We start from the raw sequence: 27,775 nt of genomic DNA, 5'->3' as shown, positions 1-27,775 counted from the left end.
TTTTGTTAATTACTATAAAACATTCGATGATATATAATGAAAAATTCTTGAAAATACTTCTTTACTTTTCCAGTGAAGGTGACTCATATTTTTGTGGGTGATTTAACTGGATGTAAATGAGTGAAAAATGCACTTTTCATTGATGAAAATATGGAGCCATGTGACCTGTGCACATGTGCTGAAACGGGACACAAAATGGACCCCTGTGGGTCATGTGACCAATTTTTGCACTTTCATTGATTAGTATTTGAGTTCTTCTTCCCTGAGATAGGTTTGAACAATAAATTGGTGTTTCATTTTATTAAAAATAAACGAAAATAGACTATGTTGCCTGGAGGCAACACCGTACCATTGAGGGTTGTAAGTGTATTTTAAAGCAGATATTGTTTGATTTTTTTTTTTTTTTTAATGTTAAAACACTTCTCTATCCCCTCCACAGAATTTATTAAAGGATCGTAAGGAGTCTTCTCAGTTACTGATGGACGCTAAGATCATTTTCTCAGTCACTTTCCCCTTCAACCCTTCATCTGTGGCCTTCGAGAGCATCCAGCTCCCCAGCAGCCTCAATCTGAGCTTCCTGACGCGGGTTTAGAAACACACCAGTGATCTCATCATGGAATCTACGGAACAGAATCAATTCTGAAATAAAGCCTTGGATTGTATTTATTTGGTCACATTTTCTGGGATGATTGTTTACTCTTGTATCACTGTAAAGGATTTCACATTTTAAACACATTTCACTGTATTTGCTGGATTTATTGCTATGTGCTTTGGGGCTAAAATGGGTTTGAAATGTTTGCGACTTCAGTTGTTCTGTATCTCAAATGTGTGTGTGTTACCTTTAGAGTGTTTGACTGAAATATCGCTGTAAGACATTAATAAGGCTTCTTGTATGGCTGAAAATGGATAGGAGCACTTTTCTCGACCTTTAGGAATATCTTAAATATTTTATGTGCAGTAGTTGGATATAAAAAATGTTAATCAGTATTGCCATTTGAAATATGAAGTGGAATGTTATAAAAAGAGCTTTCATATATTCATACAGTGTACAGTTCTGATTTTACTTTTTATGATTGTTGCATACTGACCCAAGGTTTGATGAGTTGCACTTAATATAATATATAATCTGTGGAGAGATTTGACACATTGACATTTGTTATGGATCATTTATTTGTGGCTGATGTGGGTCAGAAAGAAGGCACATATCACAGCTAGTGAAAACTATTTTTAAGACTTGACATTATAGACTGATCAAATTTACTTGCAAATTGGGGATTATTTTATTTTTAAAAGTAAATTTGAGTAAAAACATTGAGACAAATTATTATAACATGATCATATTTGTGTAATGCACAACAAAAGGCAGTGGAGGTAATGTGGAAACTCAATGGCTGACCATATTTTTGGGCCTGTAAAAATATAACTATATTGGCAGCTGAAATTGAAAAGCTGAGTGTAATTTGAATATTCATTCATTTCAATGTATAGAAAATACCAAAAACTGTTTTAGACAAGGATTAATACTTATTGAAGTTGAAGGAAAGCTATAACTTGTAAATGGCTGCAGATTGATCCTCTAAAAAGAGACCAATGGATAGGGATTAAAAATGAAATATGGTGTATGAAAAATACATTTGTAAGGCTTAATTTAGATAAATGTGAAGAGAACGGAAAAATTATGTATATATAAACCATTGAGAAAAGGGTCATATTGAATATCAAGATGTGTTGTTAATTTTCAAATAAGAAAAAATGTAGGGTAAAAATTGGCATTACTGATGTATATGTTAGTAATTTCACAGATATGTACATAATACATGATATGCAGGTTTGTTCATTTTATAGTCATAATTTTAATGCGGTTTTGTACACTTTGTTAAACCTGATGTAAAATGCCAAAAGGTCAAGATTATACAGCCATAACTTCGCTTTCATTAATGCAATATCATTCAAGTCTTCTCAGAGTCTTCATGCTCATGTTTTGAGATCTTTGACTCATCCCGTGTTTCTTTGGTTTCTGATTGTTCCACAGACTCAGAAATCGTCTCGACAGTCCTGAATCTTGAGCTGTGAGAGGAGACTTTTACATGTGATGAGCTTAAAGCTGAATCGCTCTCTGCTCCTGATAGAGATCTGAATGAACCGTAACCAGAACTTCCCACAGACCTCGTGTCCGCCCGCTCATCTCCACTCACTGGAAAAAAACAGCAACAGAACTTTTCAATTCACCTTCAGTGTTCCCTAAACATTATACAGCTACTGCATGAAAACAATATATAAACTCCATTTGCACAGTTTTATACAAATTGTAATTTTAATATTTAATTTGATCTTGGTATTAATCAAGTATTATCTAGTGGTAATACTAGTCTAGTAATATGTCATCTTTGGTACTGGTATTTACTCCATGTACATTTTCCTCAATAAGAGGCTTTTGTTACAGTGTTAGGAAATGATGTCACCAGTGTTCTCTAAGCAGGAATGAGTGTGTATTTGAAGTGGTTTTGTGTGTCATCTGAGGCCAAAGTTTGATTCTGACAAAAGACAATATGTTTGATTAAAATATTTGATTTTGACGTGACAGTTTGAGGTTTGGTGTGTAGTTCTGAGATTGTGTTTACAGTTGTGAGAAAACGGTGAATTGTTTCATGATTTGTGTGTTAGCAATCAAGAAAAACTGTATATCCATTGACAGATTATGTTGTATGAGTTTAAATGTTGAGAAGGTCAAGAGGTGGGACAGGCCACAATCACCTTTTAAAGGATCAAGTTTGTCTAAAATATCTAAAAAGTCTCACAGCAAAAAACATGGCATTTGTGCCTCTTTTGCTTTAATAAAAATGTAATGTGACTGCATTGGTGGAAAGTTGCAAATAAAATGAAAAGACACTCACTGAGTGGTGGTGTAAATTCCATGCTGTTATGTATTTTTAAGACCTCTGACTTGTATCTTGTGTGAGATGAATCTCTGGAACCAAAACTTGACCATCTGTCTGCTCCTGACAATGAACCGTACGCAGAACTTCCCAGAGACGATGTGTCCAGACACTCATCTCCACTCACTAGAAAAAGAATCAGAGAACTTTCGGAAATCGTTGCAGAGCAAAAGTCTTATATTAAACACCTCAAATATGTTCCCCAACAAATGAAGTAACCTGCATAAATACATGAAGTATAGAAACTAATGTAAAGGGAATCACTGACAGATGACTTTCATACAATTCATTAATCATGTAGGATTTATAAAATGTTGTCCTTGTTTTATATTTTAAATTCTTTATCAATTTAATTCAATTGTTGCGATAAATGAAGATCAAGCGGAGAATATCCTAGTGATTTAAAAGGTTTCAAATGTAAATAAAATGAGGTGCAAACCCCTCAGAAAATATTGATCATTATCCTCAAACTAAATATTATCTGAGCTGCAGAAAAAGAGAGATAATGAATCTATATTCCTGTTGAAGTCTAAATTTTGTAATTGGCTAAATTGGCAGGGTTAGGCACAAAATCTAGGATGGTGCAGGATTGTATTACATTTTTGGTCATTAGAATTAGCCAATAAGGAAAAATAATTTGTACTACAATAAATTCAATATCATTTCAAATATTATGTAGGAATTATGATTTATTGTATGATTTTATTTAATTACAGTTGAGAAGGTCAAGAGGTGGGACAGGCTATTTTAAGATAATTAAGTCTAAAACAAAAATAACTTGGCAATTGTGCTCCTTATACTTAAACCAGTGACACCAGAATTAACTGTATTTGTGGCCAAATATAACAGTAGACACTCACTCAATGGTGGTAGTAATTCCATGCTATTAAATATTCTTAGGACCCCTGACTTGAATCTGCTCATAAGAGATGAATCTCTGGTTTGTGATGATCCAATTGACTTGACGTCTGCTTCAGATGATCTGAATGAACCATAAGCAGAACTTCCCAGAGAGCATGAATCAGATCCTTCAGCACCACTGACTGTGATAATGAAAGCAGAGAGCAGATCAGAAGAAGAACATTAGCATTACATTTCTGCAAACTCAAGCATCCATTCATCATTTCTTGTGAACAGAAAAGCATATCATATTTCTGACATTCAGAAAACCAAAGGCTTAAAACAGCAAAGCAGTGACACAGATAATGTGAGTGATGATGATTCACTTCACTGCAGAACTTTGGTTCACATTTGAATAGGACAGAACATTCTATGATATTCAAAGTGATTTCTAAAGCCAGCAGCAAACGCCATAGTTTCCTAGTAAAGCTAAGGAGGGTTGGACCTAGAACTGAGAAAATCTAAGGTTGAGCTGGAAGATGTGTTAGAGCTCATCCAGCAGCCTGTGTGAGTATTAAGACACTGATATACTGATGGACACTATGAAACTATTTAAATCTGATTTCACTCACTAGTCTGTGATTTGATGTCTTCTCTCCATTTGTCCAGTCGCTCTTCTGCTTTCTTTCTACCATCCACATCCTGTAAAATCTTTCTGTCTATTTCAAAATGGCAGGCGTTGTTTTGTGCCACTGTCTCCTCAATCTTCTCCAGCAGCTCCTTGATCTGAGTGTTGTCACTCCTGTTGTGATTGTTGAGAACATGATACCTGTTCCCACATTTGTCCAGCAGCCGCTGGAGATCCTGCCCTTCACTCTCAATGTGCTGCTCTATAGATGTGTCTAACAGAGAGTCTCCACGAGTGAACAGCACTATAGTGTGACTCCAGACTCTCTCACTGAGAAGATCCAGATGCTCCTGCAATGCTTTTCTCTGAGTCTCTTTAAATCTAGTGTCCACGCGTATGATCAGTAGTACAGCGTGTGGTCCTGGAGGACACAGAGACACACTGAGCACAATCTCCTGTTTCAGTATCTCAGGACTCTTCTCTACAGTGTAACTACTCCACCATCCTGGAGCTTCAATGACAGTGATGTGTCTGTCTGCTACTTCTCCATGTCTCCTCACACACTGAGCAGATCTCTTCAAGTCAAACTCCTCTCGGCCCAGGATGGTGTTTCCTGTTGAACTCTTACCAGCAAGTTTATAACCCATCAACACAATCCTCAGCTCTGAGAGATGTTGAGCTTCACCTGAAACAAATAGAGAATAAAACATTTTTGCAAAATTATATTGTACTCAGAATTTGTATCTGTATACAATTCTGCTCTATTTACATTTAATATTAATTTAGGGTCAATCTATCTCAAGTCCAAAAATACTAAAGTTAGTTGCTCAACCTTTTTTTTATTTTTCCTATTTTTTGGAGTGATTACATATACAGGTGCTGGTCATATAATTAGAATATCATCTAAAAGTTGATTTATTTCACTAATTCCATTCAAAAAGTGAATCTTGTATATTATATTCATTCATTACACACAGACTGATATATTTCAAATGTTTATTGTTTTTTTTAATTTTGATGATTATAACTGACAACTAAGGAAAATCCCAAATTCAGTATCTCAGAAAATTTGAATATTGTGAAAAGGTTCAATATTGAAGACACCTGGTGACACACTCTAATCAGCTAGTTAACTAGCACTTTCTAACTAAAACACCTGCAAAGGCCTTTAAATGGTCTCTCAGTCTAGTTCTGTAGGCTACACAATCATGGGGAAGACTGCTGACTTGACAGTTGTCCAAAAGATGACCATTGACACCTTTCACAAGGAGGGCAAGACACAAAAGGTCATTGCAAAAGAGGCAGGCTGTTCACAGAGCTCTGTGTCCAAGCACATTAATTGAGAGGCGAAGGGAAGGAAAAGATGTGATAGAAAAAAGTATATAAGCAATAGGGATAAACGCGCCCTGGAGAGGATTGTGAAACAAAACCCATTCAAAAATGTGGGGGAGATTCACAAAGAGTGGACTACTTGAGTCAGTGCTTCAAGAACCACTACGCACAGACATATGCAAGACATGGGTTTCAGCTGTCAATTGTGTCAATATATTGGATTCAATATTGTGCATTCGCTCTTAAAGTGACAGCAGCCTATAGCCCACCTCCTGCCGTCTGTCATTAAAGTTAATCAAAGAACAAAAGAAAAAAATATTACCCACTGATCTTACCTGAATAACTTTTGCAGCTAGCTTTAACATGCATTAATCTATATTTAATTTATACAGTGAAGATTATGTAGTTATTTTACATTTTATTATTACATTTCTGTACCTGATTTACTGTTAGACCTGAAACTTCAAGCACTTCATTCTTAACACTGATCATATTTTACTGCAGACTGTTCACTTGATTTCAATAATGTTTTACATTTATATTATTAGGGCCCGAGCACCGATGGTGTGAGGACTGTATTGGAATTGCTGCGTTTATTATTAGGCTTGTAGTTTTTGCTGTGATATATAAGTTGGAATTGAGAATTCTGGAATTTCACTGGTATCTACAATTTTGGTAGAATTCAATGTTACATGGGTCAAAACAATTAAAGCAAATAAGCATTACACATGATATTCTTTCGTGGTCTATTAGCCTCGGCCACCTCATGAATAAAAGTCTAGTTTTGCCACTGGAAACATGACTGTCATTGTCCCACTGACCCAACAAAACCCAAGAGCCACTGGAAGCTGATGTTTGTTGGGTCAGAGCTTAAGATTCTTTAAGTCTCTTAATAATGTCCATCCTTCACATGAAAACAGAGAGAACAGAGAGAAACACAGAACAGAAAAACACAGCCCTGTCTGAGCTATAAAGTATGTGTACTCACTCATCTGTGATCTGATGTCGTCTCTCTGTTTTTTCATCCTCTTCATTCGTTCTTCTGCTCTCTCTTCCTCTGCTCTTCTTCTCTCTTTCATCTTCTTTAAAATCTTTCTGTCTATTTCAAAATGGCAGGCGTTGTTTTGTGCCACTGTCTCCTCAATCTTCTCCAGCAGCTCCTTGATCTGAGTGTCGTCACTCCTGTTGTGATTGTTGAGAACATGATACCTGTTCCCACATTTGTCCAGCAGCCGCTGGAGATCCTGCCCTTCACTCTCAATGTGCTGCTCTATAGATGTGTCTAACAGAGAGTCTCCATAAGTGAACAGCACTATAGTGTGACTCCAGACTCTCTCACTGAGAAGATCCAGATGCTCCTGAAATGCTTTTCTCTGAGTCTCTTTAAATCTAGTGTCCACACGTATGATCAGTAGTACAGCGTGTGGTCCTGGAGGACACAGAGACACACTGAGCACAATCTCCTGTTTCAGTATCTCAGGACTCTTCTCTACAGTGTAACTACTCCACCATCCTGGAGCTTCAATGACAGTGATGTGTCTGTCTGCTACTTCTCCATGTCTCCTCACACACTGAGCAGATCTCTTCAAGTCAAACTCCTCTCGGCCCAGGATGGCGTTTCCTGTTGAACTCTTACCAGCTTCTCTATGACCCATCAACACAATCCTCAGCTCTGAGAGATGTTGAGCGTCACCTGAAACAAATAGAGAATAAAAACACACTTATCCTGTTGTGTGTGTTTTCTGAACAGTTAGCAAGAAAGCTGTACTCAAATATGCTACTCATATTAATACAAATGCCACATGAATGGAATTAAGTTAATCTATGGTTAACTAAATTATAAGGAGAATGAAGCGCTATGAATCGTTCTTTACACTTAAATTTAAAACTTGTAAAAAAAAAAGCTCAATAAACTCCTGTAGACCAGTGGTTCTCATAGTGTGGTACTCAGGCTGCCTCTAGTGGTACTCTTTTTACAGTTAAGTACAGTACAGTTTTAATTTAACTTCACAACACATTTGTAATTGAATCTTTTTTTATTATTTTATTTACCTGTATGTAAGCACAGAGTGTATTTACAATGTTAAAGTGGCTGATTCTGCACTATAAAGTATGTGTACTCACTCATCTGTGATCTGATGTCGTCTCTCTGTTTTTTCATCCTCTTCATTCGTTCTTCTGCTCTCTCTCCCTCTGTTCTTCTTCTCTCTTTCATCTCCTGTAAAATCTTTCTGTCTATTTCAAAATGGCAGGCGTTGTTTTGTGCCACAGTCTCCTCAATCTTCTCCAGCAGCTCCTTGATCTGAGTGTCGTCACTCCTGTTGTGATTGTTGAGAACATGATACCTGTTCCCACATTTGTCCAGCAGCCGCTGGAGATCCTCTCCTTCACTCTCAATGTGCTGCTCTATAGATGTGTCTGACAGAGAGTCTCCATGAGTGAACAGCACTATAGTGTGACTCCAGACTCTCTCACTGAGAAGATCCAGATGCTCCTGTAATGCTTTTCTCACATAGTCTTTAAATTTACTGTCCACACGTATGATCAGTAGTACAGCGTGTGGTCCTGGAGGACACAGAGACACACTGAGCACAATCTCCTGTTTCAGTATCTCAGGACTCTTCTCTACAGTGTAATTCCTCCACCATCCTGGAGCTTCAATGACAGTGATGTGTCTGTCTGCTACTTCTCCATGTCTCCTCACACACTGAGCAGATCTCTTCAAGTCAAACTCCTCTCGGCCCAGGATGGCGTTTCCTGTTGAACTCTTACCAGTATTTCTATGACCCATCAACACAATCCTCAACTCTGAGAGATGTTGAGCGTCACCTGAAACAAATAGAGAATAAAACACACTTATCCTGTTGTGTGTGTTTTCTGAACAGTTAACATGCTACTCATAATAATACAAATGCCACATGAAAGGAATTAAGTTAATCATCTATGGTTAACTAAATTACAAGGAGAATGAAGCGCTATGAATCGTTCTTTACACTTAAGTTTAAAACTGTTAAAAAAAAACTTCAATAAACTCCTGTAGACTATGAGTGTGTTGATCAAGCACATCATTCTGCACACAAAAATGTGCATAAGTGCTTTGTGCCGCTCTGTATTGGAGCCTTTCATATTATAATACTTTTGCACAATGAAAGAATATTAATAGCATATCTTGTTCTGTCCTACCGATAATATGATGTTGCTTCTTTAAAAATATGTGCTATACATTTAAAAGAAATGTCTTTTAATTGTATATTATTTATATATTTTTCCCCTTGTTTATCAGTTTTTTGACATGACACATTTTAGCACAGAAGCCTATAACACTTTCTTGACTGTTGTGATGTCATAAGCTGTCATTAGATTACTGTGAGAATGTTTTATTTGTGGATGTCCCGATCAGGGTGCAGGGTGTGATATTTTGAAATAATTTTGCTTGGTTGCAGTTTTGAGTTAATACAAATGTAACTGGTTGTGTAAAATAGGCACATAATATCATAATATCGAAATATTGATTGATATACCCCTGAATCAAATTGTATCGTAATCATATCACAGAACTTTTTGAGGTATTGGAAAATATCGTATCGCTGGCTATGAGAATCGATATCGTGATGAACCGTCCGATTTACACCCCTATCTAAAACCAAATCACTGAAACTTGTTGAGCCACGACACAAAGACTGTAGCTGTGCTTAAACCAAGTAAAATAAAACACTAAAGACTGATTGTTTGTAAATATCAATACATAGAGCGAAGCACTCATTAAAAAACAGGAAAATTAAAAATGTCAAACGACCGCCATTAGACCACTTGAGATGGATTGACCCTAAAATCTCTACATACTACAATAAGCCAGAGATAATGTACAGTCATTATCACACAATAATCCTGACCAGGACCACAGCATGACACGGAGTCTGTATGTTTGCATAAGAAATGATGTTCATGAAATGATAAGTGCAGTTTTTAAAGTATTCTTGACCAACAAACACCAGAAACACCAGCAACATTTGCTGTTGGATTCATAATGTCAGGAAACATGACTGTCATTGTCACACTGACCCAACAAAACCCAAGAGCCCCTGGAAGCTGATGTTTGTTGGGTCAGATCTTAAGATTCTCTTAATAATGTCCATCCTTCACATGAAAACAGAGAGAACAGAGAGAAACACAGAATAGAAAAACACAGCCGTTTGTACTATGAAGTATGTGTACTCACTCATCTGTGATCTGATGTCGTCTCTCTGTTTTTTCATCCTCTTCATTCGTTCTTCTGCTCTCTCTTCCTCTGCTCTTCTTCTCTCTTCCACCTCCTGTAAAATCTTTCTGTCTATTTCAAAATGGCAGGCGTTGTTTTGTGCCACTGTCTCCTCAATCTTCTCCAGCAGCTCCTTGATCTGAGTGTCGTCACTCCTGTTGTGATTGTTGAGAACATGATACCTGTTCCCACATTTGTCCAGCAGCCGCTGGAGATCCTGCCCTTCACTCTCAATGTGCTGCTCTATAGATGTGTCTGACAGAGAGTCTCCATGAGTGAACAGCACTATAGTGTGACTCCAGACTCTCTCACTGAGAAGATCCAGATGCTCCTGCAATGCTTTTCTCACATAGTCTTTAAATCTAGTGTCCACACGTATGATCAGTAGTACAGCGTGTGGTCCTGGAGGACACAGAGACACACTGAGCACAATCTCCTGTTTCAGTATCTCAGGACTCTTCTCTACAGTGTAACTACTCCACCATCCTGGAGCTTCAATGACAGTGATGTGTCTGTCTGCTACTTCTCCATGTCTCCTCACACACTGAGCAGATCTCTTCAAGTCAAACTCATCTAGGCCCAGGATGGTGTTTCCTGCTGAACTCTTACCAATATTTCTATGACCCATCAACACAATCCTCAACTCTGAGAGATGTTGAGCGTCACCTGAAACAAATAGAGAATAAAAACACACTTATCCTGTTGTGTGTGTTTTCTGAACAGTTAACAAGAAAGCTGTACTAAAATATGCTACTCATAATAATACAAATGCCACATGAATGGAATTAAGTTAATCATCTATGGTTAACTAACCATATAAACCAGGGATAATTGTAATTACAAGGAGAATAGAGCGCTATGAATCTTTCTTTACACTTAAATTTACTTGTAAAGCTTGTAAAAAAAAAAGCTCAATAAACTCCTGTAGACCAGTGGTTCTCATAGTGTGGTGCTCAGGCTGCCTCTAGTGGTACTCTTTTCACAGTTAAGTACAGTACAGTTTTAATTTAACTTCACAACACATTTTTAATTTAATCATTATTTTATTATTTTATTTACCTGTATGTAAGCACAGAGTGTATTTACAATGTTAAAGTGGCTGATAACACAAAATATTCTTTTTAGGAATAAACTGTCTCGTTTTTGAACTGTGCAGAGCTGTAGCTGAAGTTAGGTCTACTACGCTACTGTATTTTAATGTTGGTCATTACTCCTGGTACTTGGAGAGCCAAATATTTTTTGAGGTGGTACTTGGTATAAAAAGTTTGAGAACCACTGCTGTAGACTATGAGTGTGTTGCTTCAAGCGCATCATTCTGCGCACAAAATGTGCATAAGTGCTTTGTGTCGCTCTGTATTGGAGCCTTTCATATTTTAATACTTCTGCACAATAAAAAGCCATTCCACCGAATGGGTAACATTTCAGTCCCCAGGACATTTTTTGTATACATTTGCATGGAAATGAACTCAAAAATACATTTTATAATTAAGCAAAGTGTCCTGAACATTAATCTAACTGCAAATGTAAAAAATTTAATTTAAAACATTATTAACTATTGAGAACACTAAAAATTTTTTTATTTGTTACATGTCCCCGGTATCTAAACTTTATCATGAAATATAATCATTAAAATCGTTGAGAAATCTTACTTTTTTTTGCATTGTTGTGTGACTCCATATACCATCTATGCTTAAAAAAAAAATTTTTTTAATAAAAAATCCATAATATGTTATATAAAATACACATTTTAGTCGTGTCCGCAGGTTTTCACTCAGTCCTGTTATCCTCACACATTGCCCCCTCTAAAAACTTGGAACATGCCACTAGACGAGCTTTTCAAAAGGATGTTGCATCATCTGGATCTTATGTAGGCCATGGGAAGACCAAAAGTAAGTCCTCTCATTTTTATTTCTGTATATTTGATGAAATTGTAACTTTGACTAAGAAGGTCATATCTCAACGCACTGTCCTGTTACCTAAATTATTTCTTAGAGGTTATTTGTTTATTTTAAAAATATTAACTTTAGGTAAGTCACTACAATTTTCTCAGTGTCCTCATGCTATTAGCTACTTAGCCAAGTGGCAATTTGGCATGTATCTGCAAATTTTTTGCTTAAAAACTCAATCCTGTTACTTTCATTCCTATTACTCATATGAAAAATAACAGGACTGAGTAAAAGTAACAGGAGTGAGTAGAGTCCTCTGTTTTGTTGATTTAAAATTGTGAATATTAGTTGATATAATATTCACCTGATTTATGAGTTTTACAGTTGAAATTACAATTTTTTTTTAGACATTTAGCACACACGGCTATGTACACTCTCTCTCTCTCTCTCTCTCTCTCTCACACACACACACACACACACACACACACACACACTTATGGACACTCATTCCTGTTACACAGTCTTCATTCCAGTTACCAAGTGTTCATTCCTGTTACAAAAACATACTTTTTTTTCTTTAAAAAAAAATAGTTAAACCACTGTTTTCATCAGTTTTGTTTGGTCCATCATTTATATAAATGTTTACTAAAGCAAATTATAAAAAAAATTAAATAAACTTGTAGCTTCAGTCTTCTTTAAAATGAAAAAAAAATTATTTGTGTTTTTTATTCAAATACGCCATGTCTTCATATAGAGTGTTTTTTAATCACACATTAATTATTTGAACCTATAACCAACCATTTCTTTAAAATATTTACTATCTTGAAGGGAAAATAAAGGCATGAATTGACAAGGTTTTAAACATGCTTTTTAAATGGCACATGAGTTTTGGTAACAGGACTGGAAAACATACATCCATCTTCTGCTTAGAAGCCTTGTAAAGAACTAAATAAAGTTACCTGAGATTGACCAATACACATTTTGAAGAGTTAAATATGTGTAGTATTAGATTCAGTGTTGAAAAAAAATAAATAATAAAGATTAATTTTTAAGAGTAACAACAAGCAAGTGTCACCCATTCGGATTATGTTGTTGCTTCTTTAAAGGGTTAGTTCACCCAAAAATTAAAATTCTGTCATTAATGACTTCCCCTCATGTCGTTGGACACCCGTAAGACCTCCGTTCATCTTCGGAACACAAATTAAGATATTTTAGTTGAAATCCGAGGGCTCAGAAAGGCCTCCATTGGCACAATGCACTTTACACTCTCAAGACCCATAAAAGGCACTAAAGACGTCGTTACAAAGTCCATCTCACTACAGTGGTTCTATAGCCTGACGTCGTCATACTCAATTCTAGTCAGAATATGAGTCTGATACTGCTCCGTTGGGCTGTGATTATGGGGCGTGTTTCAACCGAACCAGGAAAGACCTCAATTGGATAGACCTACAACCAGGGCTCTGAACCAAGCCTGTAGTGCTTCAGTCAGAAATTGAAGCTTTCGGGCCTCGATCGCCCCCCGGTGGCCGGTCCCAGTATAGCTCCTAAACCCCGCCTCTCCATGTATTAGAATGGGCGCGAGACACACTAAACAATTTAATTACACTTCAAATAATTGTTTCCTAAAGATGGTTTCTGTCATTTTAGGCAGTTTTTATTACAATTATTTCATTTCAAGTGTTCGTTTTTTAAATAAGTTTAGTTTTAGTGAGTTATTTGATGCTATAAAAACGAGGGGTGTGACGTCATGATTGACAGCTGAGATTGACGGCTTCTCTGAATGAACTTGTCACTGAGGCACTAACGGACTTTTTTCTGGATTTTTGGGAGGAGATTGGAGCTTTAGCTTTAATTTATACACTTCCATAACTGTTTATTTCACACCAACATAATGAATTGTTCTGCATCTGTGAGAGTGTGGGCGGGCTTTTGATAATCGCGCCTCTACTTCCTGTTCTCTACTGCGCAACTCCGGTCCCGAGATCGCTACTGCGCAGACTCGGTCCCAAGATGTCAGCGCCGTGAGCGGGCCTATGAAAGCTTCAACTTTGGTCAGCGGAAGTCAATGAAGTCGCGTCGTCCATATTTTTTTACGGTCTATGCTCTGAACCGGTTCAAGGAACGAAAACGAAAACCGGAAACGAACGAAATTTTAAGAGGAACAAAAACGAAAACGAAATCAAAATCAATTTGAATCGTTCTGAACAGAAACGTTAATTTGAAATGACCATTAACCGGTTAATAACGTTATTTTATCGTTCTCTTTAATATTTTTATTTGGCAGTGACCAATCATGAATAGAGTAGCTACAGCATGTGACGTTGACGGATCAAGCGTGAGTGAAATGCCCGCGCACCAGTCATCTATGAATCTACCGTCAGTGCAGACTCAGAGCGCGCATTTTCATGCCTCAAGTATTTCTTTCCCCGCTGAGGTCTACAATGAAAGCGCAGGTATTGGAGGACATTCTTTTCGAACGTTTAAATAAGCAGTACGGACTTTAAGCTCAAATAGTCGGATTTAGGCTAGTTTGTGGATTTCGTTTAAGCCTATCCAAGTAGGTTACTAGCATCTATCAAACATTTTTCCTATAGTCTTTCAGATTGCCAATACAGGTCAATGTTTTCTATATAGACGGCTGATGCTTCGTATTAAATGGTATATTGCATTAAATGATCAAGCTTTATTAGCTGACTGAATTTGATTATGTGATGCAAGGACGTGTTGCGCAGTGTTTGCTTTGAAATTACCAGTTGACGGTGCATTAATGGTTATCCAGTTTATTTATACATTTTTTAAAACAAGTCGTGTTGAAAAAAAGTTATGTAACGTTACAAAGAATGTTATCACTCTTCTGAAAAGAATTAGGCATAAGAGGCCACTTTCGATTGTCTAACGCTCCAAAACAGGTCCGCTGTTTATGCTTTGTAATTAATGCATGTATTTCTGTTGTGGTTTTAAAAATGTTATGAAATAAATATTCAAGTTTAATTACCATGCGTTATATTATTATTGAGTGAAAATAAGTCTATTATACATATTTGTTTAAAGTATAGGCTAAATTAAAATAACGTTATTAACCGGTATTTTTTCAAATCAAACCATTTTCGGAACAGTAATTTTTAATGAGGAACGCAAAAACGGAAACGCTATAATATCGATTCTGCTCGGAGTGAACCGATTGATATTTTTTTTCGTTTTTAAGCCCTGCCTACAACCAATCAGAGCAACGGAGCGATGCATAACGTTAGTTGTCAAATGTCAACAGAACTCAACTGCACTGTGTTGCCATGTCCGCGGGTTGAAGCGACCCCAATTGTGATATACAGACCCAGGAATGCGATTTTTAGCTGCCAGCCCTGCCAAATAACACATATTTTACCCCCCAAATGCCTTTTTTTTCCCGGAGAACACCCCTGGAAAGCTATTGGGCTTGTTTTGAGGAACGTTAGCAATTGGGCGGGTTTTGTTGTAAAAACTTGGCAACCCTGTACCTGCACGCACGCTGGAATAAGTAGCCTAACGTTAGAAGAAAAAGATGAGTGTAAACGATCTTTGCCGGTGTTGTAAAAAAAGAATTTAAGGATACACAGAGTACTTACCAACACGATCATCATTTCTGAGAGAAATAGTAAAGGTGAATGCATATACGAACAAGTTCTCCGTTTAGGATTAGAACAAACTCAACCCAAGCGTCTTTGATGACGTGGATGATTACGTTACTGTTGATCATCTGTCCATCATCGTCTAAAGCCCGCCCTGACAATTTCATTGGTCCGAACAGTTTCTGTTCGGGCATAATTACTTCTCTATGGATCAAGTCCAGACCGAACTGCCCGAGTAAAAATGTTGTGGGCGGGGCTAAGTTCGGCTGGCATCCAGGCTAGTGGTTCTACAATAACTTTATGAATCGGCGAGAATAGTTTTTGTGCACAAAAAAAACAACTTATATTTTGATGACCGATTTCAAAACAATGCATCATGAAGCTTCGAAGCGTTATGAATCAGTGAGTCGATTCAGCGGTTTGAATCGCCAAAGTCACGTGATTTCAGCAGTTTGGCGGTTTGACACACGATCCGAATCATGATTCGGCTCACTGATTCATAACGCTTCGAAGCTTCATGATGCATTATTTTGAAATTGGTCATCACTATGTAAGTCGTTATTTAGGTTTTTTTTGCGCACAAAAACTATTCTCGCCGATTCATAAAGTTATTGTAGAACCACTGTAGTGAGATGGACTTTGTAACGACGTCTTTAGTGCCTTTTATGGGTCTTGAGAGTGTAAAGTGCATTGTGCCAATGGAGGCCTTTCTGAGCCCTCGGATTTCAACTAAAATATCCTCACTTGTGTTCCGAAGATGAACGAGGTCTTACGGGTGTCCAACGACATGAGGGGAAGTCATTAATGACAGAATTTTCCTTTTTGGGTGAACTAACCCTTTAAAAATCTGCACTATACATTTAAAAGAAATGTCTTTTCATTTTATAGTATTTATTAGGGGTGTCGCAATATACTGGTATTGACGATAACCATGATATTCAAAGCACGAAATATCGACATCGTGTTAATTTAGGGTGTGGCAATATACCGGTATTGGCGATAACCACAATATTTAAAATAAACAGGACTGGTATGATAACATGACGCGTAAATACTCCGGTGTCCCGAGTCTGACTGTAGCCGTGTTTTTTCCTCCCTCTCTATTACACACTGTTGCAGCATAACAATAGTTCAGCTTTGTTTGTAATGTCAAATTTGTTATATTTCGTTTTGTTTCTTTATTAAGTTAATTTAGAAAAAATGTTTGGAGCAATTTTCGTTAGTTAAATTAAAGTTATTTTTTTCTTTTCCTAATGACCAAGCGGCATCGGCCGACAGTTAACCGCATGTTGGATCAATTTATCCTCTCAAATCAACACTTGACTTGTCTTGCCTATAATAAAACCCATATATATAAAACACTTCAAACATATCACAATGTAAGTTTATATGTTTAGTCTACTATCACCACCACAGTAAAACGCATTTTTGACAAGCTGAGGCAGGCACACACGCAACGACGCCTGCAAACGAAACGGGCCACTATCTAAACTATAAAAATAAAAACATGCATTGTCTTACCTTATACCTCTCTGCAAAATTAATATAAATCCAATCTTCAATTTCCACTCTATAGGCTATGCAAATTCAGTTCACGACAACGAAAGCAACAGATAGGCCTATGAGTTGTATTTTATTTATCGGCTCATTTCAAGATCAAAGGCCGTAATAGGAGAACAAGCGACCTAAACACTGGAAAGAGCATTTAGTCTCATTCGTTTTAATGGAGATTATTGTGTTTTTGAGCATCTGATTCTGAGCCTTGGGCTACTTTCAGTTTCACTGGCGGCCGTTTGCGTCTTTTCTTGCATCTTATTGTAGTCCCTTCAGCACTCGCGCGCAGCGCGTGGTGGGAGCGGTGGATCATCTGAGTGATCGGATTTAAATCCGCGTCGAAAGAATTTCGGAAGACATTTAGCCTACTCCTGATCTCTTCACAATATGATAGATATATGATCAGAGAAAACGAATGAAGTGAGCAGGTGTAAAAAGGCCATAACTCTTGCAGCTGCGCTGAAGTAACGGACTCTAAACACCAGTCAGAGCCAGTCGACGGTCGCGGTCTCATAGTTTCTTTTAATTAATGAATAATGTCTATTCTTGTAGCCTATTCGTATTTGTATTTGCAATCTAGTCATGGCCAATAACATTTATGTTAATATTTATTCATCATCATACTGTTGAACTTGACAGTATTTTCTCTCTTGTTATTTCATAGGGAGCTTCAAAGACAATTTATCAGTAACAGAGTATTACCCTGTTTATCATTATCCAATTATGTTTGTTGGGTAAAAAATAAAACTAAATAAACAAAGTAAAAATTAATTTGTAACACTTTACAATAAGGTTCCTTAATTAACATTAGTTACATAAGTTAACATGAACTAATAAACTGCACTTATTAATCTTTGTTAATGTTAATTTCAACATTTAGGCTACTAATGCATTATTAAAATCTTATAAAATGCACTGTGAACTAACATTAACAAACCATGAACAGCTCTATATTAACTAACATTAACAAAGAAGATTAACTAATGCTGAACAGCTGTTGTTCATGGTTAGTTTGTTAACTAATGCATTAACTAATGTCAACTAATACAACCTTATTGTAAAGTGTTACCAATTCATTTGATATCTTTCTCCCCCGAGGCTTCTATAGATATCGCGATATATCGATATCGTAATTTTTTTTGGCCACAATAACCGTGGTGTGAAAAATCTGATATCGTGACAGCCCTAGTATTTATATATTTCCCAGTTTTTGACATGACACATTTTAGCACAGAAGCCTATAACACTTTCTTGACTGTTGTCATGTCATAAGCTGTCATTAGATTACTGTGCGAAAAATGTTTTATTTGTGAGAGCACGTCTTGCGCTTGAATGGACAAATACACATAAAAATATGCCAAAAATTGCCACCTTGGCGAGTATCACAGTAAACACAGTCGGTTATGTCTTCACCGAATGTAAGCAGTTGAGAAAGAAATCAGATGTGTGTCAATATATTGGATTCAATATTGTGCATTCGCTCTTAAAGTGACAGCAGCCTATAGCCCACCTCCTGCCGTCTGTCATTAAAGTTAATCAAAGAACAAAAGAAAAAAATATTACCCACTGATCTTACCTGAATAACTTTTGCAGCTAGCTTTAACATGCATTCATCTATATTTAATTTATACAGTGAAGATTATGTAGTTATTTTACATTTTATTATTACATTTCTGTACCTGATTTACTGTTAGACCTGAAACTTGAAGCACTTCATTCTTAACACTGATCGTATTTTACTGCTGACTGTTCACTTGATTCAAATAATGTTTTACATTTATATTATTAGGGCCCGAGCACCGATGGTGTGAGGACTGTATTGGAATTGCTGTGTTTATTATTAGGCTTGTAGTTTTTGCTGTGATATATAAGTTGGAATTGAGAATTGTGAAATTTCACTGGTATCTACAATTTTGGTAGCTTATTTATTAGAATTCAATGTTACATGGGTCAAAACAATGAAAGCAAATAAGCATTACACATGATATTCTTTTGCGGTCTATTAGCCTCGGCCACCTCATGAATAAAAGTCTAGTTTTGCCACTGGAAACATGACTGTCATTGTCACACTGACCCAACAAAACCCAAGAGCCACTGGAAGCTGATGTTTGTTGGGTCAGATCTTAAGATTCTTTAAGTCTCTTAATAATGTCCATCCTTCACATGAAAACAGAGAGAACCGAGAGAAACACAGAACAGAAAAACACAGCCGTTTGTACTATGAAGTATGTGTACTCACTCATCTGTGATCTGATGTCGTCTCTCTGTTTTTTCATCCTCTTCATTCGTTCTTCTGCTCTCTCATCCTCTGTTCTTCTTCTCTCTTCCACCTCCTGTAAAATCTTTCTGTCTATTTCAAAATGGCAGCCGTTGTTTTGTGCCACTGTCTCCTCAATCTTCTCCAGCAGCTCCTTGATCTGAGTGTCGTCACTCCTGTTGTGATTGTTGAGAACATGATACCTGTTCCCACATTTGTCCAGCAGCCGCTGGAGATCCTGCCCTTCTCTCTCAATGTGCTGCTCTATAGATGTGTCTGACAGAGAGTCTCCATGAGTGAACAGCACTATAGTGTGACTCCAGACTCTCTCACTGAGAAGATCCAGATGCTCCTGTAATGCTTTTCTCTCAGTCTCTTTAAATCCAGTGTCCACACGTATGATCAGTAGTACAGCGTGTGGTCCTGGAGGACACAGAGACACACTGAGCACAATCTCCTGTTTCAGTATCTCAGGACTCTTCTCTACAGTGTAATTACTCCACCATCCTGGAGCTTCAATGACAGTGATGTGTCTGTCTGCTACTTCTCCATGTCTCCTCACACACTGAGCAGATCTCTTCAATTCAAACTCCTCTCGGCCCAGGATGGTGTTTCCTGTTGAACTCTTACCAGCTTCTCTAGAACCCATCAACACAATCCTCAGCTCTGAGAGATGTTGAGCGTCACCTGAAACAAATAGAGAATAAAACACACGTATCCTGTTGTGTGTGTTTTCTGAACAGTTAACAAGAAAGCTGTACTAAAATATGCTACTCGTAATAATACAAATGCCACATGGATGGAATTAAGTTAATCATCTATGGTTAACTAAATTATGAAGAAAAGAGAATAATTTAATTTTCTCAATCAGGAGAAAACAAAAACACAGATTACATAAAACCCAGGGCTAAATTGCAATGTATTTGCAAAATAACTTTCTTGCGCGAACACACAGCTGGCACAAGCAGTTACATAACTTTGCACAGCCACGCACTTTAAAACACATGACTGTATAGGTAATATATTCTGCAAATAAACCGCGAACCATGACAAGACATATTTATAAGCATAAGCGACTTTATGAAGAACAAAAAGCAATCCCTTCTTACAAAATATTCTTAGCTGTATCGACCAATATGAAAGTGAAAGCAGTAGCAATGCAAACACGTCGAGTTTGATTTAAAGTTTTTTATTATTATTATTATTATTATAATTGTTTACAATGAATTAACAAGGAAAAGACGATTAGTTTTTTAAATAATAAATGCTTACTTAAGTCCATTTTACTTCAGCGTCTCAGTCGGAGTTCCACAGTAAGGTTTACCAGCACTAGCTGTGTTTATCTTTCAATGTGAGTTTGACTGGACTTTCACAACATGGGCGGGTCTACAGACGGTCTACAGGTGTGCGGAAGTGTGCAAAGGTGATCTTCGAGGTTATTTTATTTTACGTATCCTCCTGGGACCCATAGACATCATATAGGTTGTTTTGAAATACCTTTCATATCATCTTATATGATCTATGCTGGGACCCACGAATAGACTTTTGTCCATAATATTTTAGTGAATTTCACTGACATCATGTCACAGTCTGGATGTCCTGTAAAGAGCACATTCGGGGCTTTGCAGAGATACCAAATGTTTGGAGGTTTCACCAAGACAACTTCTTGGTCTTTAAAAACGGTTGACATTAAGGTTTAGCACTCTTAATGTAAATATCATAATTTTTTAATTATAATTTAAATCGGATTAATTTTCAAATTGTTTGTTATAAATCAACAGGAAAATGTTAAGGGGGTTTCTAATCAAAATATGACTTTATTTTACAAAACAGAGCATTGATTTCATAAATGTCCACTGTAGAGGACGCCAGGACTTAAATCATGTTTATCAGGCATTTTCATTTCCTATGAAATATTAGATATTATTATGAAAATTTTGGCAATTATTACTCCCATTATTACACTTCTTTTTTCATTACATGTTGCACCAAGAACACATTAATATGCAAATTAGATGCAGTGAATAGATACATTGTATTGAATGGGAAATTCCAAGTATGGCCATTTTACCAACATATTGCATAAAGTAAATGGTAAAATCAGTGCATTTTTTTATATCTTTCATAACATAGTTCAGAATCATCTTTTAACAAAGTTTGTTTAAAAAAAAATCCTGAAACCTAAAAATGTATTGGTGAATTAAAAAAAAATCCCATTGTTTTTGCCTATACATGCAATTTCATATCATTCTATTTTTTAAACAAATAATGAAAGGACAAGCCCCGACCGCATGTTAACGGGATTGGTTATGTGTTTGTGATGTAGAAAATGGGGGCGGTTTCAAACCATGTTTTTGAGATTGTCTTTGGTGCTTCAGTTAAAAGCAGAAAATACTCAGCAGCTGTCGACTGATGAATTTGCACAAGGGTTGTCTTGTTAATATTACGGCAAAATTGAATTCGTTGACATCACTAATAAGAGACAAACCTTAGGAAAAAGATTCACTTTATAAAGATTTATTTTTCTTGCAAGAAAGAGCCCACAGTCAACACAGTCATGCAGCCTGTACAGAGTGTGAACTGCTAAAACAAAAGAAAGCACAAACTTTTATACCCTCAGTGTTTTAACAACCCCCTCAGTAATTTTCCATACATCTGGCGAAACCCACTGAAGGTTTCGCCTTGAGCAAGAGGTGAGACAATACACAAATGGTCCCCCTCCTGTCTTGGATCTCATTTGAATTAAAAGCAAGAAACACAATGGTCCTTCATCTGTAACAAAGCATGTTAATTACATATACAGGTCTTGGGAAAACCCTGCCCAGACAGAGTATCACCTACTCCTAATTAACATAACTATTCAAACGCATAGATGCTAGCCAGGAACTCAGATTCCAAGAGCCATAAAAGATAAAAGGGACAAAGATAAAAGGGACAATGTATGGCTTCCACAGGTGGGGCCTCTTTGATGTGACTCATTTAAAACACAATAGAGAAAACAGAGGCCCATTGCACAAAAGTAGAATTAAGACATCCAGGATAAATGACTGAGCTGAGCTCAATGAAGCCAAAACAAGTGCATCCAGGCTTAATTGGTTGCACAAAGACCAAGCCAGGATGAGCAGACACGGATTCATCAAGCCAGGTTAACCCTTAAAGAGTTTCTGTATCTTGGAGGATACAGACATTTAACAGGCTGTAGGGGGAAGGGCCATGGGGGGATGGGCATTATGTGGTTGCAGTTGATGAGAAACACTAATGGGAGGATGGGTCATGTAATCAGGGTCATGTGACTTTATGCCAACATTCCAAACATTTGTATCAAAATCCAAAATGGCAGCATACGTGGAAAAAGACACTGGCCATGAGGTAAGTGTTTTTATATTTTCACAATTATGATATTTTAGAGTGATTTTGTTTTAGAAAATAGTTTTTTAGGGATAGTTTTACATGTTCTTGTGCATATTTTTAAAATAATCGTCTCACAACTTTGATTATCAGCCATTGAATGTCTGTATCCTGGGGGATACATTGCCCATATAAGGGTATTTAACAGGGCTGATCACTCACAGATATTCTTATGTTTTGAGGCCTAAATGTTAGTAAATGAGTGGAGGGAAGAGGGAAGGAACCCCCCTTCCCAATACTTTATTTCACACACACACACGCACACACACACACACAAACACGCGCACACACACGCGCGAACACACACACACACACACGCACACACACATACACACACACACAATCTTGGATAGGTGCGCGCTCACGGCTCACTCAAATAGACCCGCCGCCGATCACAGATTCACTGATTCACCATGGCAACTAGAGCGGCGTACTTTTCCCCGTTGGAGGCACAAATCCTCATGGAGGCATACGAGGAGGTAAAATACATAATTAAGAAGAAAGGCAACACCGACACAGTGATAAAGCAAAGAGAAAAAACATGGCAAAGTATTGCAGACCTCCAGAATGCGAAAGTAGTGCACAATTACACACTCACCGCTCCGCTGAAACATCACAATTACAATCCAAATAGTTAATTCACATCTCCAAAAATGCAGTTGTACACTGATTATGAAACAGTTTAACTTTTAATTGAAATGGACAACAGATATGAGTGAAATTGTGTAAAGTAACCCCATCACACTGTATAAGGCTTTGATAAATTATTATCAAAGGCTTACATAATTACTACGCTTAGTAGTAGGCTACAGTTTAATCTTAGCCGTTGTACTCTGCTTCTTATGCTATCCACTGATTTTTTTTTTTTTTTGGCCTCTTATGATGTTTGTGCTGTATACTGTGTGTAATACAAGCTTGCAGGGAGGCTACTGCATCCATTCATTTGTCTGTTCAGTTGATGTGTATGGATTTGTCCTGCATTTATTTCAGTGTGCAGACAAGCGGGGTGTGTTATATAATCTCTATATATTATATAATCTCTATCTTTGAATGTGTATTTATCCTTTTGTTGTATAATCCTTTTGTTGTATTGTTGAGTCACTGTGTGACTTCAGTTTCGAAAGGAGCTGATGGTTTACCTGCTTTGTTTTATCCTTATTCAATAAAGGAACCTAATGTTACACTTTGTGTTTTTATATTTATATGGAATGTGTATTTTATACGACCGAGTATTAGGGCCACACTGAGGAAGAAGGAAAAAGTCATACATTTATGAGGCTGGTTCTTTCTGCGGAAAAGATGCATATTCTTTTTACAGTCCTGATACTTATGACAATGTGACGCTGATGTGCCAAAAGATTAAGTATGTCCTTGTTTGTGAAACCATACTGAAGAACAATTCCACGAAATGCCCCACAGCTGTCATTTTAACAACCGTCCTCCTCTAAAACAACGGGTTACAATTTATGACTTAATTTATCGAAGTCTGTGACTTTTCTTTTTTTTCCTCTGTGGCCCTAATATTCTATCATGTTTATATATAGCCTTATAGTCTATAGGAAACCGTAAATTATCCAATGATAGCAACATCATCTAAAAATCATAATTTATCCAAAATGATTTTGAAATTATGATCACAAACGTTTAAATAATGACAGTGGGTCTAGTTATATGTGATAACAATGTATAGTGGGCAGTAGAATAACTATTGGTTTCCGTTTGTGGTGACTGCTGACTGACATAAGGGATGAGATTAAATAGATCCTGGAATTTAGCCTGGTCTGGAGCAGGCTAGCTCCACAGAATAAATCTCCATGGTAATTTATACCATAACATCCAACTGCCACCCTATCCAGCTTTAGTGCAACCGGATCACGGATAAATTGAGCCAGGATCACCAAGATATCCCGGCTTAATCCCTTATCCTAGTTTTGTGCAATAGGCCTCAGGTCTGGAAAATAAAATCTTCTGTGATTAAATTTTTCCCCAACATTAACCACAAAGACACATAAACAACTTGATTTCCACCACAGGGGTCTTTAATTATTTTTTATATCTTAATGTGTGTACTTTTGATATACAGTGCAATCAAAAAACAAGTAAAAGATGCAAAGGATCAACATGGCGGCGTTATAACATTTTATTTCACATATCAATACAGAAAAGAATGAGCCTAAATGTCATTTAAATGTTTTTGACACATTCCATATTTTTTAAAATCCTTTTTAATTAATTCTTCTTCAGGATTGACAAATGTTAAAACATGGATGAAATCTATATATAAAATGATCGGTGTATATGCTATTATATATTACTGTTATTTCTTCAGATGTTCTTATGCAAATTTTTTCCCATTTGTACAGTAATGTTATATATGTTTATTCCAAAAAAACTATTACTGCACATTTAAACAGATTCAAGATTCAAGATTCAAGAGTTTTATTTGTCACATACACAGTTATATACACAATATACAACTGGCAGTGAAATGTAAACAGGTCCGCTCCATGGACAGTGCAAATAACAGTTACAAGAAATTAAATAGAAATAGAATAAAGTTAGAATAAAAAGTATTAACATAAGTAGAATTATAAATAAATCAAGTAAAAGATAAAAATAGGAAATAAGATAAAAATAAAAATATAAAAAAATATGTGGATGATAAGTGAGATAAACTGTAGACTTAAAAATAAGTGGTTAACATAAAATATATAATATGTATATATAAAGAAGTATAATGTGCAAGGTTTATTACAGGTTGTTACGCAGTAACAATAGGGACGTAAAGTAAAGTGCAGTGCAATTGCAGTATGTGGATGTTAATGTTGAAAGACCGTATGTTTATGCGTGTGCGGGGGTGAAGTGAGTCACGTGACTGAGTTCAGGAGTCTGATGGCCTGGGGGAAGAAACTCCTCCTGAGTCTTTCAGTCTTTGCCATCAGGCTACGGAAGCGCTTACCAGATGGCAGCAAGGTGAAGTGAGAGTTTGCAGGGTGATTAATGTCTCTGGTGATTTTAGTAGCTCTACCTCTGCAGCGTTTGGTGAAGATGTCCTGCAGAGACGGGAGAGCTGAGCCTGAGATGCGCTCGGATAAGCGCACCACTCTTTGCAGGGCTTTGCAGTCGTGACTGGTGCTGTTCCCGTACCACGCTGTGATGCACTGAGTCAGGACACTTTCTATCGCCCCTCGATAGAAAGTTTTCAGGATGGCTGGTGAAACCCTGAATTTCCTCAGCTGGCGCAGGTGGTACAGTCTTTGCCTGGCTTTTTTCACCTGTGTCTGGATGTGTGTAGTCCAGGTCAGATCCTCGGAGATGTTCACACCCAGGTATTTGAAGCTGCTCACTCTCTCTACCGGTGTCCCGCTGATCATGAGAGGGGAGTATGACCGATGCTGTCTCTTCCTGAAGTCCACAATCAGTTCTTTGGTCTTGTTAACATTCAGAGAGAGACAGTTGTCCTGGCACCATGATGTCAGTTGCTCCACTTCGTCCAAGTATGCCGTCTCATTGTTGTTGGAGATGAGACCCAGGACAACAGTATCATCAGCAAACTTGATGATAGAGGTGGAGCTGTGTGTGGACAAACAGTCATGGGTGTAGAGAGAGTAGAGCAGGGGACTCAGTACACAGCCCTGTGGAGCTCCAACACTCAGGGTGATGGAGGTGGAGGTGAACTGGCCTACTCTCACCGCCTGGGGTCTGCCAGTGAGGAAATCTTCAATCCAGAGGCAGAGAGAAGAATTCAGGCCTAGATCCAGGAGTTTGTGTGTTAGCTTAATGGGAACTATGGTGTTAAAGGCTGAGCTATAGTCAATAAATAGCAGCCTGACATAGTTCCCACCAGTGAAGTGAAGTGAAGTGAAGTGAAGTGAAGTGAAGTGATTCAATCAAAAGTAATTCATACTCACCGAGACCAGAACCATGTGGCAATGAAGACCAGCTGTGGATCTCCAGTCCGCCTCCCCAGCGCTGTAACAACTGAGAGACTGTAACTCTTTCAGAGAGACAGGAGACGACACACACACCAGCTCACTGCACACACACACAGCTTTCAGCAGGGCTCCTAATATACAAACAACTTTAGTGAGCATTTACAGAATATCGACAGAATATTTAGATTAAGTTTCTGCATTTATATTTTACGTAAAAAAACAACATTCTCAAGCTCAGAAATGTGTTATGCTGTGCCATATTGTATGTCAGTTGTTTGCACCTCACAGTTTATGATAACAGTTTATGATAACACATGTTCTCTGACCGGGAGCGTGAGGTTGGCAATAGTCCTCCAGGTCAGTAAGATCCTCACAGAGTGTTTCTGTAGAGAAGCTGTAGGCCGGTTCACCACTGGTGCTGACCAACAGCAGATGAGGCTCTGGAACGCGTCGAACTCGAGCTCCAATCGGACGCTTTCCATCCACCTTGATGGCCACATTGACCACCAGTCCACCATGTTCAAACGCTATAGGAGGAGTGTCACTCCAGCCACCTGATGACGTATTCCAACACACACTTTCAGCACACAGTGTGAAAGACACAATACAATCTGAGTTGTTTTGAGTTTTGATATGCTTATGACAGGAAGAGTTTACTGAATTGCATTTCAAAGATAATATGAAGTATTTCCAGGTAATGTATTCTGGAAAAATAAGTATTCTAGCACACAATGTTTTTTTATTTATTAAATACAATAAAATGTATAAACTAAATACATCAACACTACTTTTCAAATGTTTGGGGTTGGTAAGATGTATTAATGTTTTTGAAAAAGCTCTCTTTTGCACACCAAGTCTGCATTTACTTGATTAAAAAGTAAAAATAAATACTGTAAAATATCAATTAAAAAAAGCTGAATTTCCAGCATCATAACTCCAGTCTTCAGTGTCACATGATCCTTCAGAAATCATTCTAATCTAATATGATGATTTGCTGCTCAAGAAACATTTCTTATTATTATCAATGTTGAAAACAGTTGTGATGCATCACATTTTTGTGATAACCAGGATAACATTTTTTTCAGGATTCTGAATAGAAAGTTCATAAGAACAGCATTTATTTTATTTTTCCAAAA

The 27,775-nt window shown here is 37.2% G+C and overlaps 2 protein-coding genes across 3 annotated transcripts in view; one reads left to right on the top strand and one right to left on the bottom strand.

The window, feature by feature from the left end:
- myo5ab (myosin VAb) overlaps positions 1-1,458 on the top strand; it is a 29,339-nt gene extending 27,881 nt beyond the window's left edge. For both annotated transcript variants that reach the window (XM_079809321.1, XM_079809320.1), the window contains exon 40: positions 440-1,458. In XM_079809321.1, the coding sequence (XP_079665447.1) occupies positions 440-592 (153 nt within the window). In that variant the 3' untranslated portion in view covers positions 593-1,458. The remainder of the gene's footprint in view (positions 1-439) is intronic.
- Positions 1,149-20,659, bottom strand: LOC307121654 (uncharacterized protein). The gene is made up of 9 exons (XM_079809323.1): positions 20,569-20,659; positions 19,279-19,983; positions 9,956-10,660; positions 7,861-8,565; positions 6,725-7,429; positions 4,409-5,089; positions 3,797-3,979; positions 2,895-3,062; positions 1,149-2,194 (listed from the first exon to the last, which is right to left on the bottom strand). Exons 1-9 carry the CDS (start codon positions 20,576-20,578, stop codon positions 1,950-1,952), a joined length of 4,107 nt encoding a protein of 1,368 aa, XP_079665449.1. The 5' UTR covers positions 20,579-20,659; the 3' UTR covers positions 1,149-1,949.
- Positions 20,660-27,775: the final 7,116 nt, after the last annotated feature.

The sequence above is a fragment of the Gobio gobio genome (assembly GCF_949357685.1).
Source record: "Gobio gobio genome assembly, chromosome: 25".
NCBI lineage: Eukaryota > Metazoa > Chordata > Actinopteri > Cypriniformes > Gobionidae > Gobio > Gobio gobio.
The sequence above is the reverse complement of the archived record's forward strand: the minus strand, read 5'-3'. Positions and strand labels throughout refer to the sequence as shown.